Source organism: Dermacentor variabilis, unplaced genomic scaffold (assembly GCF_050947875.1).
Source record: "Dermacentor variabilis isolate Ectoservices unplaced genomic scaffold, ASM5094787v1 scaffold_22, whole genome shotgun sequence".
NCBI lineage: Eukaryota > Metazoa > Arthropoda > Arachnida > Ixodida > Ixodidae > Dermacentor > Dermacentor variabilis.
The window spans coordinates 389,403-408,990 of NW_027460390.1; the positions used below are offsets into that span (position 1 = coordinate 389,403).

General features: G+C 41.6%; 1 protein-coding gene across 6 annotated transcripts in view; it reads left to right on the plus strand.

The window, feature by feature from the left end:
- The window catches only part of LOC142568586 (histone acetyltransferase KAT5-like), a 146,920-nt gene that overhangs the window by 40,642 nt on the left and 86,690 nt on the right, over positions 1-19,588 (plus strand). For 4 of the 6 annotated variants that reach the window (XM_075678462.1, XM_075678463.1, XM_075678461.1 and 1 more), the window contains 4 exons: positions 4,616-4,667; positions 7,375-7,446; positions 17,649-17,773; positions 19,466-19,483. In XM_075678462.1, coding sequence (XP_075534577.1) covers positions 4,616-4,667; positions 7,375-7,446; positions 17,649-17,773; positions 19,466-19,483 — 267 coding nt within the window. Of the gene's footprint in view, positions 1-4,615; positions 4,668-7,374; positions 7,447-17,648; positions 17,774-19,465; positions 19,484-19,588 lie in introns of those variants that run through there. The other 2 variants (XM_075678464.1, XM_075678466.1) reach the window with 2 other exon arrangements.

Genomic DNA, 19,588 nt, shown 5'->3' on the forward strand with positions numbered 1-19,588 from the left:
ATGCCCTTCACTTTTCTTTGTATAAAGATTTATTATGAGGTTTAAGACACCTTCTGTGCTAACTAAGATATCATTAAGGGGGCAAGTTGGATGAATGTTTGAAAAAGGAGGAACAATATGATTATCGCAAGTAAGAATTAACTTAATGGTTGAAGGCATTGGAGATTAATAATGAATCACTAGTCATTTCATTGTTCACACATAAAGATGTACAAGAGCTGTCACGAGGGAAAATGGATCCCCAGAACTTATGTGGGTTACTTTTCAACAGAAGTGGCAGCTGCACGCTATGAAAAAAGTCTTTAGCTGATTTGGTTTTTGTGCTAAGATCCTCCTTTGCCTTAGCAAACCTAGCAGTGTGTACGGGATTATGGGAGCCCTTCACTCGTCTAAGCCTGCGAACACGACGTGAAAGATGTAGTATATCTCTGTTCATCCAAGGGATTTTAGTATTTTTCTTTTTGGTTTTGATGGGAATGAAGTGTTCAATACATGACATAACAATATTTGCAAAATATGTCACGAGAACATTCACGTCACTTGATATACTGAGTGTTTCAACAGTGTCGAAGCCATCAGCCAATGTACCTAGAATAGAGGTGTCGTCAGCATGATTAAAATCGCAAAATGTAGTAAGAGCGAAGGATGGTTTAGGAACAATGCACGGAAGGGAAACAAAAACAACCTTATGATCAGAGATGCCTTCTACCACTTCACAAGTGTAATCATTCGCGGCAAGGTTCGAGCTAAGAAAGACCAAGTCCAAAAGAGCATTATGCCTGGTAGGCTCGCAAACGATCTGAGTAAGCCCCGAATTCAGGCAAAAATTTAGAAGTTCTTTATCGAAAGTGGCATCATGACCATGCATAGATAGAGAGGGCCACTGAATGCCCGGTGCGTTGACATCACCGAGACAAATAAAGTTGGAAGGACCTAGGTTGTGCATGTGCATGAACGTTTCGATTGCTTGAAGTGAGTCCACCGTTGTTCCCGGGGGGCGATAGAAAGTGCCGATTACAAAACGCATTTTTTGCAAGTAAAGTTTGCACCAGGCCGATTCCATATCTAGAGGAGCTGGAAAAACGGAAAACCTAAGGTCTGACCAAAGCAAAGGGGTGACGCCGCCCCCTTTGCTGTTCTGTCTGTCCGTCCGAATTGCGATATAGTCCGGTGGAGTGAATTCAGAGCCAAAAATCCCATTGTGTAGCCACGTTTCCGTGATGACATTTAGGGCATTTGTAAAGCAAAGATTTACAATTCCTCGTTTAACCAGCTTGGAATAGGCCGCCAGATAAAACAAAAGTGGCTTGTTCCCTCGGGGCTCATACATGCAGCACAGGTGATCTCTAAAAATATGAAGACGCAAATCTAAAAACCTTAATGAGGCATCCACCGGTACTTCATGCATCAGAAGGTGTGATAAACACTCGTTGAATTGGCAAAGTACATCAGAAACAGCAGGCTCGAAACCTTGACCTTCACAAGCGAAAAGTAACAAAGTAAACCACGAACCGGAAAACTTTTACAACCACTGTGCTATCAAGGCGGCTAGCAGGAAGTCGGTCATAGTAAGCAAGAAAAATGTCGCTTAAGATTGGTGCTATGCATGAACTAATGCACACACCGCTTATTTGAATGTAAATGTGTTCATTCCATGAGACAAATGTTGAACTTCAGTAGAATCAAAGCAGCTCAAGCAAACTGCTCACTGAAGCAGCAGAAGCGTTCTGGAACTCAACTGAGCCGTACTAGTACGGTCAATACAGCCCTCAATGCACTGTAGGATATTGTGTGGTAAAGAGTAGTACAGGTCTTTGATGTCAATGGAGCAAGTGTTGAGGTTCTTGTTGTTACTTGAAATATATGCTACGATTCCATTAGTCTTTCACCAGAAAATGGTCGTCAATTCATAGCACGTTAAGTTTCTCCTGTAAAAACAAACCGGCCAATTTCTCAGAGATAATGACTCGTAGTGGCCAGTCAACCTTGTGGATTTTGACAGTGAAAAACAAATCCAAGCTAGGCTTCTTGCTTTTGTCAGTTGAATTGGCTAACCAATTTAGACTCGGTGCGCTACAAAGTTTTTTCGTTTTCATTCTTACTTTTAAAAGCAATACGTCATCTCGGCAGTTACACAGAATGAATAAATAGCCTTGTGGGCTTATGAGCCAAACACCTTATTTGGTAAAACAGCTGTTTATCTGCTGTTTTACCAACGTTTGTCACATAGAATGAACACATTTATATTAAAAAAGCGGTGTGTGCATTGGTTTATGCATAGCACCAATCTTAAGCGACATTTTTCTTGCTTAACAAGACTGGCTTCTTGCTAGCCGCCTTGATAGCAAAGTGGTTGTAAATGTTTTCCAGTTTGTGGATTATGTTTTGTTACTTTTTGCTTGTGAATGTCAAGGTTTCGAGCCTGCTGTTTCTGATATACAGTTGAAGCCGACTATATCGAACAATTTCTGAAAGCGGTATGGTTACTATGAGTATATATAGCAAAAATTATGCTTACATCAAACAAAAATAGCAGCAACTCTCTATATATCGAACGTCAAGCAGTGTAAAAGTGCTCCCAGAAGTTGGCTTTCCCTTGCAGCGGTGGAGAAACCCGCCAACACATTACAAAAGTGATTTAGCCTGGTGGTGCGGCTCCATCCACCCGTTTTTCCTATCGTGTCTGCGCCACATCAAGCGAGTCGCCGAGACCCTCCTGCAAAAAATGATCATCAGAGGCTCTTGTGCCCTCGTCGTGCAAGATGGTGCAGGTCCGAGTTGCCTCGCTGCTTTTCTCGTTCGTGGTGGTTGCACCTTGTGGGCCTTCTCCAACAGTGTTGCCGTGATGGCTAGCGCGAAGTGCACTAAATTTGCCTTTCACTGTGAAGCTTGAAATCATAAATCGAGTCCAACGCGGTAAGAAGTCGGATGTCACTGCAGGGTACAAGATACCGAGGTGCACTCGCAGCACGATCTTTGAAAAATAAGGGGCAGATTAGGGCTAAAGCGGATAGACAACCCGTTCCGTGTGGTGCCCGATGCGTACACACAGGCATGATGTCGAGGTGGGCATGCACAAGTTGTTCATCCAAAACTGCTTTAGGCGTGCCAGTTTCTGCGTGTTTTGTGATGACTCTGAAATGCTTATGAGTGCGACGAAGCCATTGCCGGTGTCACCGAAGTTTGGTTCTTGCCAAACAACATTGTACCGAATACAAGTTAAAGTGGACACAATGAAAAAAGCAATGACGATCCTTTGCCTCCATCCTCTGAGGTGATTGGTTCACTAGTCTGGCGCTTCTTCTTGAATGTGGAACGTTGCGGCTTCAGCTGATCCAACTGTTTAGACAGTGTGAAGAAGTGCGTGCTGTTGCAGGCAGCAAAGTTGCGCAAGCGGAAGAAGGTACAGAACTATTTCGTGCGAAACTAAGCTAGTTTCAACAATAAAGTGCTTTTATATATGGTAGATGCTTTTATGACGTCCAGTTCTTTAGCAGGCTTATATCAAATTATGCCCTATATCGAACTGATGGGCGTTTTTTTTTTTTTTTTTTCGAGTTCTATATAACGGGGTTGGGCTGTACTTTGCCAATTCAACGAGTGTTTATTGCCACTTCATGTGATGCGATAGGGGTTCATGAGATGTGTGACATCTTACAAATGTTTTTGTTACTTTTTGCTCATGTCTAAAGTATATAGTTCTGGCAATTTCGCAAATAAAGCTTAGTTGAAGTCAGCGCCTGTGTTTCTTTCTTCTGTCCTCGTCTGTTGTGCTGTTCAGACGTGTGGATATTAAAAGGTTGGTCTTTATCTACTGGACTCAGACTCTCTTTAACCCCTTAAGAGATCTTGACAATTCAAGCTGTATTGAGCAATCAGCATTTTCTGACTTTAGACAAGCCCACGTCGTCATATGCATTTTGCCTTTTTCCAAATGCTGTCTTTACATGCAGCAGATGCCAAACTGTTTTTCTTTTTTGTTGTTGTTTTTTGTTTTAACGAAAGAGATAATGGTAGGCATTCTATAACCCTCAATAACTTTATTTAGATATTCTGCACTATTTCTAGTGATATTCCTGTTTGAAATATATTGTTAATATGTTTCCATCTTTTTAATGAGCTTTAAAGTTACTAAGAATACAAAGGGACCCTACCAATTTTCTTGCTTTCAAAAAGTGCACCTAATCAGCCATCAACTATAAAGAGATCACCTAATATTTCTGCTTTAGAGATATTTTGTCCTAATTGAAATCTGCTGCCCTATCAAAGGACACATTGAAGAGTTGCTTTTTAATGGTGTAGTACTAAAAAACAGTTCAGTAATTTTGTTCAAGATCTAGTGGTATCGAATGACCCAATAATACAAATCAATCATATAGTTACAGGTGTATCATGTTTGCATTGAATCTTGCTAAGCCACATCGCACTGGCAACAATTTTTGACAATAGATCTGAATAGAAAGGTGAAAAATTTTTTATTGGGGCTGCTTATTTTGGGTGTGGCTTGCATGTTTCTTGCGGTTTGCAGTGGTCATTGTGTTTGTTGCTGGCAGGCATGAATTGGCATGCGTATAAGTTCTGATTTAGTAACAATGTCATTTTGCTTCTACCCCAGGTTACTGTGGGATGCCGGCTGCCTTGTCGCATGCAGAACAGTGATGACTGGCGTAAGTTTTATGTTGTTTTTATTGTAGAGTGAATGACAAGCACTTCCCAAGAATTCTTTTAAACTTGGTAGAAGCTTGGTGTGGTTATTGTCAAGATGTTCCACTGGTTAGAGCAATGCAATCAAACTATCTGTAAGGGCAGCTGGCAGCTTGAGACACTGCCCACAAGTTCAGTATTCCAAAAGCCCCTTTTATTCGGCACCTGTAACTATATAACCATGAAGGCACCACTGATCATTTATACAACTCCTATGTGCTTTCTACAGCTGACGCTATGTAGGTGGCTCTCAGGTTTTTGTTGAATTGTGACTGACATGAACGTTTCTTGCATGTTTATGATTAATACTAGCTAAAATGGTTTTAAATGTGCTGAATTTTCTTCTGATTTTGTTTTATTTTGTCAAGCCTGCATGAAAAGAAACTGTTTCAGGCACACTATTTTTTTCGTTGGCAAAAAAAAAATTTCTTCAAGACATCAAAATTAGAAACAAATTTCAATGCACTACAGTATACTATTAAACATGTATAGATAGTTGTGTATGTTGGGCTATTGATCAAATTTTACGTGTGGATAACAAGGTAGGCATTGTATTTTTTTTTTTTCTTTTGCACACTTCACACTAAAAATGAAAAAATTTGTACATTATGCCAGCTGTGCCGTTTAAAACTGGCTAAAAGTAGCACAGAAAGGACTTGCATGTGGCTTCTCTCCACACATTGCCATGGCTTGTACTATTACTTTCACAAACTGATGTCTGTTGTCATGTGAAGGCTGACAAATCACTCAATTTACAGATATTAGGAATGTGCCAGTTTAAGTTGCTTTTGCTGAGCACAGTCATCGACCAATTTTTCAAACACCGAGGGACTACATACAGGTTAACCTGTGTCAGCCAAACCATGCAGTAGATCACATGGACATGCAATCTTGACTCTCCACGAGGTCTGCTTGTGCAAACATATTGACAGCCAGCTTCCCATGGTTTTGTCTCCTTCTTTCAAAGCCGGCAACCAAAGTTGTGTTTCTGTATTCAATTAACATGTTCAAACCATCATGTTTGCAGCATTGCATTTGCAGATCATGTTAAAAATCAAGCAGCGTATTGTGTGGCATCCGAAATTGCTGTTACCATCAGTCAATCTAGAGGTAGGTGGCACTGCCACGGGAAGGTCTGACAAATTGTGCTGGTCTGAAAGAAAAAGATGAGGTGTCTGAAAAGTCAGTCGGTGATTGTATTTGCAACATATTAATCACCAGAATACATCATATAAAGCAAACAACAATTTGATTTGCTATGACCTATGCTGCAGCGGATCTCACATATTCAGTTTTGGTATACTAACAAGAACTTATTGAAATTAATTGAAATACAGTTAGGTCAAATAAATTCTACATTTATTTTGTTATATAATATTATTCAGTATATTCTTATGTAGAGGAATGACTCTACTCGCAGCCCAGTGTTTTGTTCAAAAGATTGCCAGCTCTCTCCTTCATCTTCATGAAATATGCGCAACTTTGTGCTAAAAACCTTGTTAATTACCCTTTTAATTGCTCACATAATATTGCAATGGTCACATTTTTTTTAAAGCCTTACAACAAAGCAGTGCCTCTTGTAGAACTGAACACGAAATCCCATTAATCATAACATTAGGAGTACCTTGTAGTTGCAGACAATACCAGTGTGTTCCAGTATTCTGCCCGGTAAGATTAGGCAACAAGAGCAAGTTTCGCATTACCTCTGTAATGAGGTCACACCAGTATCAAATCTGAGCACAATGGTTTGAGGGGTAGAGCGACAATTTTTCCACATGGACATGGTGGCTCAGGTTTGGAGAACAGTGAAAAAAAAAAAAAAAGAGGAGGAGAAGGTCACAAAGACGTGGCAGTGGCAGCATTTTAGGGCTCTTTGTTCAGACAAGGCGCATTCAATAACCTCCGTTTAAAAATGTTTATGAGAAGGTGCCCTTGAGCACCAGACACGTTCCACAGGGGTTGCTGGCAACTTTGAAGTGTTAAGAATTCACAAGGAAAGTCCCAAGCAATACTTTGCTGATGAAATTGTAACCCTTTAAAATTAGCCAACAACGCTTGAGAATTTGTCAGGCGTATTCACATATTCACACTCAAAAGTGCTGTTGTTAAATGTTCACGGATTCTGTCACCACCATACATCAGGAGGCCACAGAAAAGGTTTTGTACCAAGTGATGCACTAAAAGAAGCTCAGTGGCTATAGTTGTCTCCTGCAGAGAATGGGTTCTCAGATTAAATTCTTAGCAGTAGAGGCCACATTCTCATATAGGCTATAGCCGAATAGAGTAACTCAAGTCTCACAAAACTTCACTGTGCAGGATTCTTAGCTGTGGAGGCCACATGCTCATATGGGCTAGCTGAGTACAGTACGATCAAGAATTCATGTGGACGGACACGCGGTTAATAGACGGCAGCAGCTGCTCTAATTTTTTTCGAGTGGTGGTCAGAGTCCGTCACTGACAGACTAGACAGAACAGCCATAGAGCCCTTTGTGCTGGCCACATACCAAACGCTCACTCCAGAGCCGTCATGTCGCTTACCATCCTAGACATAGTTTTTAATGAACTTTATGCACATCTACAATTGGCCAACCATGCTCTCAGTTATTTGGCTGTCCATATAAATGAGATTTCTGCTTGTGCTAGCTGTCATTCTTATTATGAACTTTCCAGCTCTCGCTGAGGTGCTTGCCATCAAGAAATTGCCTGACAACAAAGCCATCTACTATATTCACTACATTGACTGTGAGTACCTTTCTTCTTTGGCATTACTTAACATTACTAGGAAGCTTTGGGCTTGAAAACCAAATTTAGAGTTACACAACACAAAGAAGGTTTAGGCTTAATCTCAATGCAAAATTGAACAAAACTCGTTCATCATCTTCATCAGCCTATTTTTATTTCCACTGCAGGATGAAGGCCTCTCCCAGCGATCTCTAAGTACCCTTGTCTTGCGCTAGCTGATTCCACTTTGGACCTATAAGTTTCCTAATTTCATCACCCCACCTAATTTTCTGACGTCCTCGACTGCGCTTCCCTTCCCTCGGCACCCGTTCTGTAACTCTAATGGCCCACCAATTATCTGCCTTACGCATAACATGGCCTGCCAGCTTCATTTTTTTCTCTTAATGTCTACTAGAATATTGGCTATTTCCATTTCCTCTCTGTTCCACACCGCTCTCTTCCTGTCTCTTAATGTTAGACGTAAAATTTTTCGTCCCGTCAATCTTTGCACAGTCCTTAACTTGTTCTCGAGCTTCTTTGTTAACTTCCAAGTTTCTGCCCCATACGTTAGCATCGGTAAAATGCTATGATCGTACACAAAAAAATAAGAGCTCATCACTAGTATTTAACTGTACAATGATTTATCATTTCAATGTTTAATCAAAGCAAACATGTGTGATGACTACCTGTTAACATATAGCTATACAAGGTAATTTCAGCAGTCAAGAATTTATAGCCGGCGAAATAATTTGTAACAATGCACAAGTATATAGGCAGGTAAGGTCACTTGACTTAGTATCAGGGACATTGCTGAGTCATATAGAACCTTGTGACTTAAGTAGACATCTATAAATATTTGCTCTCCCTTGTGGAAATTTCTTTGACATTGATGTAGAAATTCTCGCAAACCCTGAAATGACAGAAATCTTCACCCTCTGATATGTAGAAATGTCCGAGCAAAACTTGATGCAACCCTTCGGAGAGAATAGTTTAAGGAAATCTCAAGTAATCTTACAGCAGAAATAATAATAGCTAAAAATTGCTATCACAAAATTTGTCTGTCATTTTGTCACGATTTTCACAAAACATGTAGAGTTCGGATAAATATGGTTGTAGAAAGGTCGCCTAGCAAAGCATCAAATAGCGCTTTTCAGTTCTGTTATGGTTATAATTCAAACATTATGGATTGATTTGAGTGCAGCTACAGAAATGAAAAATTATTTGGTCCCGTTGGAATTGATTCATTGTGACTCACAAGGGCATGGGGGCCCTATAAAAATATAAAGTTTTATATTTCCATGCCAACAATTTCATTGCTGTGCATGTCAACATTATCGTAATATAAATGCATAATCCCCTTAAACAATGCAAAGTTCAGAGTTCTTTATTTCGCAATATAATTTTTTTAAGGTCATCAGTTGCTGAAGGTAGCAGTTCTGCCATTTCAGCAATGTAGCAAGAAAAGAAAGGCATTACTTTTGCAGCAAGCTGAAGTGATTAGTTCAGGGGGTTGCAGTGCTTTTAATTATTGGCATTTGAATTCTTGATCGTAACTTAGTGAAATTTCATGCCACGGGCATGGCAGCTGCATTTCGATTAGTGCAACATGCAAAAATGATTGTGTACTTAGATTTATGTGCATATTTAGAAATCCCAGGCGGTCGAAATGACTGCAGAGTCCCTCACTACGGTGTGCCTCGTATTCATATCTTGGTTTTGGCACTAAAAACCTCATTGTAATTGTTTTGTTTTTTTTTTAGATTTCAGGCCAGTTGTCATCATGGCTATAGAAAGTTTTACAAAATTTCGTAATGGGAAAAATGGGGATTGTGTGTGAAAGGGTTTAGTGTGAAATATTACCGTCCATCACCTTAATAGTAAGTATAAGTTGGCACTCACTACCTAAGGGGTGTGATGCAGGTGAGTGGTGCAGTCACAGTGTAGGTAAATGTGTTCAGTTCTGTCCATTTCTGGTTCATCCGCTGCGCTATGTACAATAACAATTTTTTTCTTTCCCTCTGTAGAAGTGGCACCAACACTGGCATTTATTTATTTACTGAGGCAGCTTATTTGTCCAAGAAGTTGTTTCAAGTCATTCACCCAAAGAGAAAACAGAAAGGCTTTTTACCAAACCATTGGTAGCAACTGAGATTAGTCCTCATGGGGCATGTTTTATGACGGCACTGTACCCTGCTTTAGAGATTCTAGGAGCTCAGTGGTTTCCGTTCTTGTTTTTGAAAAACAAGGCTCACACATGCAGGCGTGAGCCTATGCCCTGATGTGCCTACTTTCATTTTTCTTTAAGTGATACAGTAAAAGCTCGTTAATTCGAACTTCAGTAATTCGAATTTCGGGATAATTCGAACCGTACTACTTGGTCCGGCCTAGCTCCATAGAAGTCCATGTATAAAAAAAGCCCGTTAATTCGAACGTGAGTTGGTTCTGCCACGGTTAATTCGAACTACGCGCCGCCGCGCCTGGGCGGCGTGCCGCCTGGCACATGGCCAGAGCAGGCCTTGTCGCGAGGCTGCAGCGGCTGAGTTGCCTCCAAAATGGGGAGAGAAGGAAAAAGCGGGTAAAACCGGTGCCAGCACCCGGCGCAGAGGCTGGAGGGCAAGGGGTGACAGCTGTGGCAACAGCTACGCCCTCTCTCTACCTCCGAGAACTGCGGTTTCCGGTTTTGAGCCGCCGATCTCAGAGGCCTAAGAATCTTGTCGTATAGCTGCAGTTGTTAACCGATGGATGGCGCAACCAGCACAAAAAATACAGCGAATCCAGTACATCGCAGCGCCGCTAGCGCTCAAGAATTGAACGAATAGGAGGAGCCTTCGTCAACGTCTTTGTCCTGAACTCGCGGTGGTCTCGGCCGCTTTCGGCAGCCTCGAGTTTTCTAGTTTTCGGCGCGCTTACGACCTTTGTTGTGCGGATCGCTTGAAAAGTTAGGCCTCGGTGGTGTGCTTCGCCGTGCTGACGTGCGGTTTCAGAATGGCGTGCGCCCGCGGTAAATACTACTGCGCCAAAACACTGAAGGATAAATGCGACATCTTACGGGAAGTGGACGCCGGAGTCTTGTCGAAACAAGAAATCGCCAAGAAGCACGGCACCTGCGCACGGAGACTGCGTCACTAGCGTCACCGCTCCCATGTCGGACGTTCTGAAAGACGTTTCCTTTGCCGACTACGTAGACGTGGATGCGAGCGCAGTTGTCTGTGGTGTGACCACAGACGAGGACATCATTTCCCAAGTTAAAAACATAGAGCCTGTCGCTGCCAGTGACGACGACGAGGAAGACGACGAGGCACCGGTGCGGCCCTCCGCTGCGGAAGTCATGGCCGGACTTAATGCCGCCCGCCTGTTCTTCAGTTTTGAAGAAAGCGAAGAGGAAGCCTTCCGCAACATTCGCTCTTTAGAGCAGAAAGTGCTTGCTGTTGCCTTCAAAGAAAAAAAGCAGACCACAATTACGGATTTTTTCAAACATTAAATTGAACTGGCGCCATGCCCTGCTGCTTCCTGGTCGCGGTGTCCTGTTTTTCTTCATTGCTTTCGTTAGTTCGAACTTCGTTTAATTCGAACTGAGATGGCGTCCCCTTGCGGTTCGAATTAACGAGCTTTTACTGTACAAATTCTCCTTCGTGGGGTCATTTGTTCACTAATCTGTTTCTTTTTTTCTTTTTTGTCGCTCTTTTTGCGACTAAGAAACATTTTATGCTTGAAATTCATGGAACAGGGTTCGTAATAGTTAGTGTCATTCCTGTAATACCCTCCCTCTCTTTGAGCAAATGTTGTGCAAACACAAATTTTGACAAATTGGTATGGTCTGAAACTATATGAATTCCATATCTGCTGGCGACCTTCTTTGTGATAAGGCCAATGCATATTTAATTCTTTCCTTGCTTGGCTATAGGATCTCGATAAAATAGCTCAACAGCATTTCAACGCATTGTTAAACATTCCCATGGGAACCATTTCACAAGTAACACCATGTACTGTATGAAATGAAAGCTGTATTCAGGCGTCTAGTCACCTTTGGTAATTTTTGGCACATTGGAGAGTCTGAAGAAAGAAAAGTGACAGCAGTTATTGTTGAAACTGACCTGCAACGTTTCTTGCACTTTCCACTTCAAGCAATGCAAAATGTGTGCTTTTGTTGACTCGGCTGCATAGTTAAAATAATTAAATTATGGGGATTTACATGCCAAAACCACAATCTGATTATGAGGCACACCGTAGTGGGGGGTTCTAGGAATTTGGACACCTGGGGTGCTATCTTGCATGCGTTTCAAAATAGAACGGAGGCAGTCCGTTCTTTACGTCGTGAAATAGGTGGTCCGTTCCATTGCATTCGTCCGATAGCCGATGACACGGAATGATTGACAGCAGATATCACGGCACAATTGACGTCATGGCATTTGTCACGGTTCAAATTGACCAATCGTGTGCGGCTCGGTGGAATGGACCGCCTCCGTTCTATTTTGAAATGCTTACAAGATCGCACCCCTGGGGTTCTTTGATGTGCACCTAAATCTGAGTACACGGGAGTTATTGCATTTCGCCCCCATCGAAATGCGGCCGCCGTGGCTGAGATTCCATCCCGCAACCTTTTAAACGATAGCAGCAGTGAAGACGCAAAAGCCTCTGTTAGATTTTGATTGTATGCTTCACAGTTACACTGCTGCAACGTTGCCTCAAATGTTGACACATGTTCAGGAATGCACATTATATTTATTAATATGTTCAAATAATGTCAAGTGAAACTTTATTTTTAGCTGCAGTAAGTCGCTTTTATCCAAGTAGCATTTCGGCAGTGTATCTACAAACTGTTTGACAAATCTTCCTCATTGTGAGGAGTTTTCGCTCCCACAAAAACAGACCGTTGATTTTAGACCAATTTTTTGGGCAAGCTTGACAAGCAGTCTGATCTCTTACTTTTTAGACAGCACTTGTGCAAATGCCCTTATTAATTACTGTAAAATGATGTACATTACTCTACAGTACTGCACAAATGCCGTACAAAGCGTGCTAAGGCTACAGTGTTGGTTCAAGGTGCTCAACTAGCCCAACTTGCTTACTGTGTGAAGTTGATCAAGCATGATAATGGCGTATGAGGTGGTTAGTGGATGTTTCCAAACCTGACAATCATTGCATCAAGAGCCTAAAGAAAGTGGAAAGAAAGGAATCAGGTGCCTGCTGCAAAGGGTTGGAACAATTGCTCTGTGCACATAAACACATGATTGTTTCCACATTTGCAAAGCCATGGCTTTCCCACATAACATGGCCATCATTACTGCTGATATTCGTGCCATCAAATCTTTATTTTAGGGGAGTTTGAAACCAGGAGCAAGACACATATTTTGAATGTTTCAGATTTTCTTTACTCTCACTACTCTTAGTAAAAGTTGCAAATTATTTGTTTCATCCATGCTTCTTAAGGTGCTTCTTCGAAATTTATAATAAGAATTCTCAGAAACCCTCCGAGTAATTCTTTCTGCTTTACTTCCATTTGAAATGCTGACAAATTGGCTGCAATTTTATGTATCCCAGTACGTGTTGCGACCAATATGTATTGACATAAAACGAATGTCATAAAGAATGTCATAAATATGGTTTCTAAAAGCTTAGGTAAGTCACTCATTATGTAAGCTGTAACTTATAACAACTTAGCTTTTACATATTGAACAAAATAATCAATGATATCCTGAAAAAGAAAAAGTTGCCTTAGCCTTTCATACAGGATAGAGTTTCATTTTGCAGAAATCACAAACTGTTTTCAGATTTCTCTGTAGGAACACTATTTCCTTCTTTTTTTTTTTGTAAAATAGTCTTCATCTCAGGCTTTCTCCTGCAAGAAGGTTCAACCTTGAGCTTTGTTTTTTGATGTGTTTACTATCTAGGGAAAAAAATGTGCACTTTGTGTGTAGCTGTTGGCCTAAAATTGAAATAGACAAACTTAACCTTCATTTGGCTCACCAAAGGACCATTTGGTAGTTTGTTTAAAGTTTTTTGGAAATGTGCGTAGGGAGACCAAGCTTAACGAGAACATATCAACTAATTACTCAAGCTCTGCGTGTAAGATACCTCCGTTCGGTCATCTTCTACTGCACTAGGTACTGCGCAAGTTAATGGGAAGAAAGATCCAGTCGTGCTCATCAAGATGTGTCGGATTTGCCCATTTCTTATTTTCAATAATCACCGATTTTGCAACCCACAAATAAACTCTCAAGGGATGAGAACGTATTAGCCAAGTGGATTTTGGTGTGCATTAGCAAATTCTTTTACACAGCAGGACGGACAGCATGTGGCACTGTAGCCAATGTGGTGGTCACAACTTTTGCCACCCTTGCTTACGTGCGGTGTGTCTAAAGTGGTGCCACTGGTATCTGCAAATGGCATTGTGCATTGTCCAAACCTTGCAGCCACATGTACCTCCTAAATTTGGTCCCCTTCTTCCCTTGTCTTATTCTAAATTTGGCCACAAATTGGTTTTGGCTAGAACAGCATGGTGTATGCACACTGTATTCTGGTTGTCATTATTATTATTATTATTATTATTATTATTATTATTATTTTGCAGTCACTTGGTTTTATTTTTAAGCATAAAGGTGCCCGACACACTTTTTCGACTAATCATAAGATGACTTCATTATTAACGGACGTCACCTTACGAAACTCATGTCGGAAAAATTTTTCGTTTTTCAAGTAAAAGCGGAGTTAGAGTTAGTTATTGCACCAGCGAACAGCCTCCTCTCTCCTTACGTCTTTGCTAGTGTGCTGAAAGCTACACAGGGGAGATGGCAAGAGGGCAAGACTGTGCCAAAAAGTTGAGTGTCTCACCGGCAAGAGGGCTCGTCGTGACACCCCATGGCGGCTGCATCTGCGGCATCTACACTACGCAGCATGCTTCTGCAATCTCTGAGACCACACAGCTACACGCACTTTAGCATGTGGACCGGCAGTGCGAAGATGAAATTTTTTTTTTAGATTGCAGACATATAGTTTTTTTATTTATTTACGTTGAAATTAACAATAGTATTATACTGAGAATGTTCTTTCGATCATGAAATCAGCCAATAGCTGTCGATGGGCTACACTGCTTGTGATGAGAACATTGTGAAGATGAGAGCATGCAATTTTTTTCTCTTTTTGATACAAGTTTGTAAATTCTGTGCTGCATGCTGTGCAATAGCATTTGGCTCACTTGTTGAAAAGTGCCTCTTTTACAGACCAGCAGTTTTCTTACTGGGTTGAAAAAGTGTTTTAGAGCCCCTTTAATATTTGGCTTCAGATCATTGTGCTTGTATGTAGTGTTCAAAATGAGTATGGTTGTTGCTGCTTGCGAGGGCTTTGCATTGGCACGTTGAAGCTGCACTGCGCAGCCACACTTATAAGCGATAATGGTTAAGCAGGCAATATAAGATTCTATGAAGGACGTTCCGAACGTAAGTTTCGTCATTTTTTCGAAAGAAAAGATGGTACACCAGGTGACACAAACAATCGGCATAAGAATCCACACCCGTTGGGTGTTCAACGACGGAGGGAGCGTCGGCGGAGGAGGAATGATGCTTGCGCAGAGTGCCGAAGAAGAGAGAGTAGCAGCAGACCGGTGTGCCCGAGGTTATTCGAGTACAAATCACGACAGCAGACAGATGTGTGCTGACAACGTAGTCGCCAATGTAAGTGCATGCTGTTATCTGGTATGAATGGGCATGTGGGACTAGTGTATCTTGTCATCCATGAACGCCTACAGATAGCGTATGGTGAAGAGGTCATGTCTCGGGCCTTGCACCCTGGACACCGATTTTTACCAGAGTAGTTTCTTCAAACTGATTGCACCCTATGACAAATGTCTCACTGTCAGTGGTGACTGTGAGGAAAAATAGTACAAGGTGTATAATGCCGTGGTGCATATTTTTTGGAAATAAAGTTTCCGTCTGAATATAAATGACGAAACTTGCTTTCAGAACGTCCCTCGTGCGATGTGCATATGGTTAGAAATAAACTGTTACCTTTAATACCAGATTAGTTTTACTAATGCTTGGCTGTACTTCGTAAAAGGTGCAGCAATGGTGTGCTTAAGCGGTATGGACTACCCCACGTGAACGTTTTCATGCCACCAATGCTTGTCATTCCCCGATCGTATCGGAGCAGTGCAAGCTTACACAGGCATGCACCCCCATCCCTTCCGCTCATCGCTTCCCTGGCTGCACGGCGCTTGCATTGCACATGGAGGCTTATTTATTCAATTGACATGAAAAGATCAGCAGTGGTCAAACAAGCAAGGGATCTCTCCGGAGCCAGTATTTCAACAAAGGGACTGGTCTTCGACGAGGCAACAACTGCATGGCTGCTCAGTGAAAAGGCGCAGCCAAGAAATTGTTTTTCTTTGCAGAGTTTAAATAGCTTGCTCCCCTCCTCCCCACAATGGCAAAGTAGAATAAGTGCTCGGATGTAGTAGGATGTCGAAAGTCGAAATGTTCAATAACGAGCACGAAAAGTGGGGATGTCAAGTCGGGGCTGCAGCCAATTCTTTTGGGTGGTGGCATAAATAAAATATAGAATCTTCACGTGTAAGGAGGCATTGTCCATTTCAGGGGCCCAATTTTTTTTTAGAGCAGGAATTAGGACGAGATATTAACACCCGTGTGCTTAGATTTAGGTGCACGTTAAAGAACCCCAGGTGGTCAAAATTTTCGGAGTCCTCCACTACGGCGTGCCTCATAATCAGAAAGTGGTTTTGGCACGTAAAACCCCAAATATTATTATTATTATTATTAGGATGAGATAGGATGGATGACAGTTGAACAACAAGCAATGAAAAAATGAGGGAAAAAAGGTTAACAGAAACTGAGTTGTATTAGTCGACGTGTATTGAAACTCAATTCGCTCGTTGGATCTGTGGCTGTGCCATTGCACTGGTTAAGACGATGCCATGGGTTCGATTTCTGGCCACATCCCGATAAAGATTGAATGCAAAAACACTCGATTACAGTGCTTTGGGTGTGCAGGGCAGAACCGCAAGTCAAACTAAATTTGGAGACTCCACTACGGTGTCCCTCATAATCCACCTTGCAGCTTCTATATGGTAAACCCAGCAATTTAACCTAACTGAGCATTTTTCACACTTCTGTGCACTGGAACAGCAGCACCGCTTTATGCAGATTTATCACATACAAAGACAGGATAACACATGCATATCGTAAAAACAAACACAGTATACAGAGTTAAAAATTTTTTATTAAATTGCAGCCTTCTGGCATGGGAAGCTTGGAGACGGCACATAAAATCAATAAGTACCCATGGTCTCTGCAGACTACTGACAGTGAACATATCTCCAGCTGACTCAGTAAATTTCATTTTGAAGCAATAAGATACTGCAAGCGTTCATGCTCATCTTCATTTTGGGCACAAATTTAAGTCTTTCACTGCGGAGTTTCATTTTACGCACCAAAAGTTAAGAGGACGCAAACTTCTGGGCAAACAAAAGAATGCTAAAGGATACACTAAAGAACCCTAACGGAGTATACAAGAATGCAAGCAGTGAGTGGTGCATTGGGTGCTTAAAGACCCCTTTAATTGTGTACCCGAAGCTGTTTGCTTGCTCTAAAAACCGAAATCTAAAATGGAACAACACCCCCCAAAATAACTCCTCGCTAAATAAAAGAAGAGAAAACTTGCTTCATGCGCTAAGGATTGTTTGGCTGGAAAATTACTGCATCAGGATACCTTTTACCTTAGAGACATTTAAAATGTGCGAGATAATGCACACTAAAATAAAGGTACACAGGAGCGCATTTCCTTCACCCAAGGACCTTTTTTTGTTCAGTGACTTCCTCCGCACCAGCGACGAGATTGTGCAGGAGCTAGCTGTACTGTCGCAACGATTGAACCGTGAAAAGTAATTGTTTGCTTTTGATTCAGATTGGGGGGTTGTACAAGTCCTTCAACGTGAAGCAGGTGTGGCAAACCATCGTTGTCAAGTTTACGTGTGCAGTCTGGCGAAAATTGTGTCATGCACAGCGCAGTGGAACAGAGGAGGACCAAGTGCCGCACACGTAGTTGTTTTTAAATTTTTGCTATAGGTGGCGTCCGCGACTAGTGCCAAAGTGCATCCGCACGATGCTTTGGTTGTCTATACTGTTTTAGGGACATTTCTGCTCCACATTCATTGCGCATTTGTGGACTCTGTCTGTGAGCTCCTCGGCTCATGGTGGCTGCTCTGTGCACAGACAACAAGCGGCTCGATGATTGGGTGACATTTGACCGCTTGGACCCAACGAAGCTGCAGTTACCATGCCAGGAGAACAAAGGTCTGCCCTGCAGCCCAGGCCGGCTGTCTTCTTCTTCATCTTCGGTGAGTCTTCCGGCTGTTTCTCGTGCACTTTCTTTGATATGAACACAAAGTGATCTATAGATTTTATTTGTCACGTCAGGCATTCAATTGAACAGAGGTGCACTGAATATACAAAGGTCCCTGGACTCTGGTAGAAAATTGGTCCTAAATGAAGTCTACTGTATTTTCCTTCAAAAATTATTGAGGGGGCTCCCTTGCTCAGTCTGGCTGCTCCAATGTTTGTGGAGCTTACACATTTTCAAAGTGTCTTTTATATCTGGTACCCTTCTTGAAAACGTGTTTGCGGTGTGTTTTCCATAACTGCATGTTGTGCATCTATATAGGTGTGTTTTTGGTGGTGCCATTGCATGTCTGCATGTAGTGTGGTTGATCACCCATAGAAAGATAAAGGAGTGAGAAAGACATTTTAAAGTAGTTCAGTCTTGCAAGCAATCTGAACCACCACCACCAACAAAAAAAAAGTACAGGAAGGTAAATCATAGTGCCAACATGGCTGATTTTAAAATACATTGCAGAAGTCTCACACATAAAGAATGCTTGAGCAAAACGAGAACAAGGTGAAAGCAGTAGCCAACATTTCGACAACTGGACTTGTCTTCTTCAAGGCCACTTGTCGAATCGTTGGCTCCTGCTATCACCTTGTTCATGTTTTGCTCATCGTCTTGAATTTTCATCTCCCGCCTTCCCCGTGTTTTTCATAAAGAATGCTTATAACAGTCTTATTGTGTGTTTATAATTGCACTGCTGAAAGCTATGGTTTTTTACCAATACATTTCCAATACGTCATGCTGTCGTGCACTTGGTAGTTACCTGGTTTTACCAGCAGGTTTTGATTTATGTGGTCGAATGCATTGCATTATCTTTAGTCAGTCGTCTGTGTGGCAAAACCAGTTCTATTTATTAAGAGCAACCCACTTTAAGACTTCTAATTCAGCGGGGAGCAATTGGAAAATTAAGGTGTTTGTGAAAGCTAGTGCTTGCTTGCATTTAACTCCACGTGTCAAAATATTGTTGAGATGTCAGTTTTTACAGCTGAGAGTTGCAACTTTTATTTTATTTTTTATTTTTATTTGTTCATTCATGTGCTATTTTAGGGCTGCCTATTTTCAGCTGCTATGTGTAATAACTTCCGTCGAGATCTTGCATGCAGTGTGTGTTGTGTGTCTTCTCAGCATGCACTGTGCTGCGGCCATTCATGCATTAGGTGCAACAGACAAGGACTTGAGGGAGCAGACGCAGACAAGTATTGACTCATAACTTTAGCATTTCACAAAAAGATAGCATATTTATTACTGAAACACACCGATACAAACGCACACATACTGGAGATCAGCAGAGGATCAAAGACAAGAATGTATAAGAAAGGGGTTAGCAATATTGGATGCTCAATTATTCTTAGTACATTTTTGTTTTAGTTGGTATTGGTGTTCTTGCATGCGTGTTTCTTTTGCAACAACTTTCCACTACCACTACTCTGGCTTTTCATGAAAACATTGAGTTTTGTGTTGGCGCTTAACTGCATGCGGTTTTGCTTGTGTTTTGCAGTTTCTTCTTTCTTTTCGTTATTTCAAACTGTACCTGCCCATCCAGCTTTTCCTTCTATTGATTTTGAATGTTCTGATTGAGTTTGGCTGTTACTTTCTTTCTTTATTTCTCTCTTTCTTTCCTCCCTTTTTTTCTTCCTTTTTCTAGGACTGTCTTTCTTCCCCTGTAAGTAAATCATTAATTTTCCTTCCGGTCACATTCATACCGGATTTTGCACTGGCTCATGATGTGTTCTGTGCGTTATATTTGTGTTTTAGTGTTTTGCAGCAT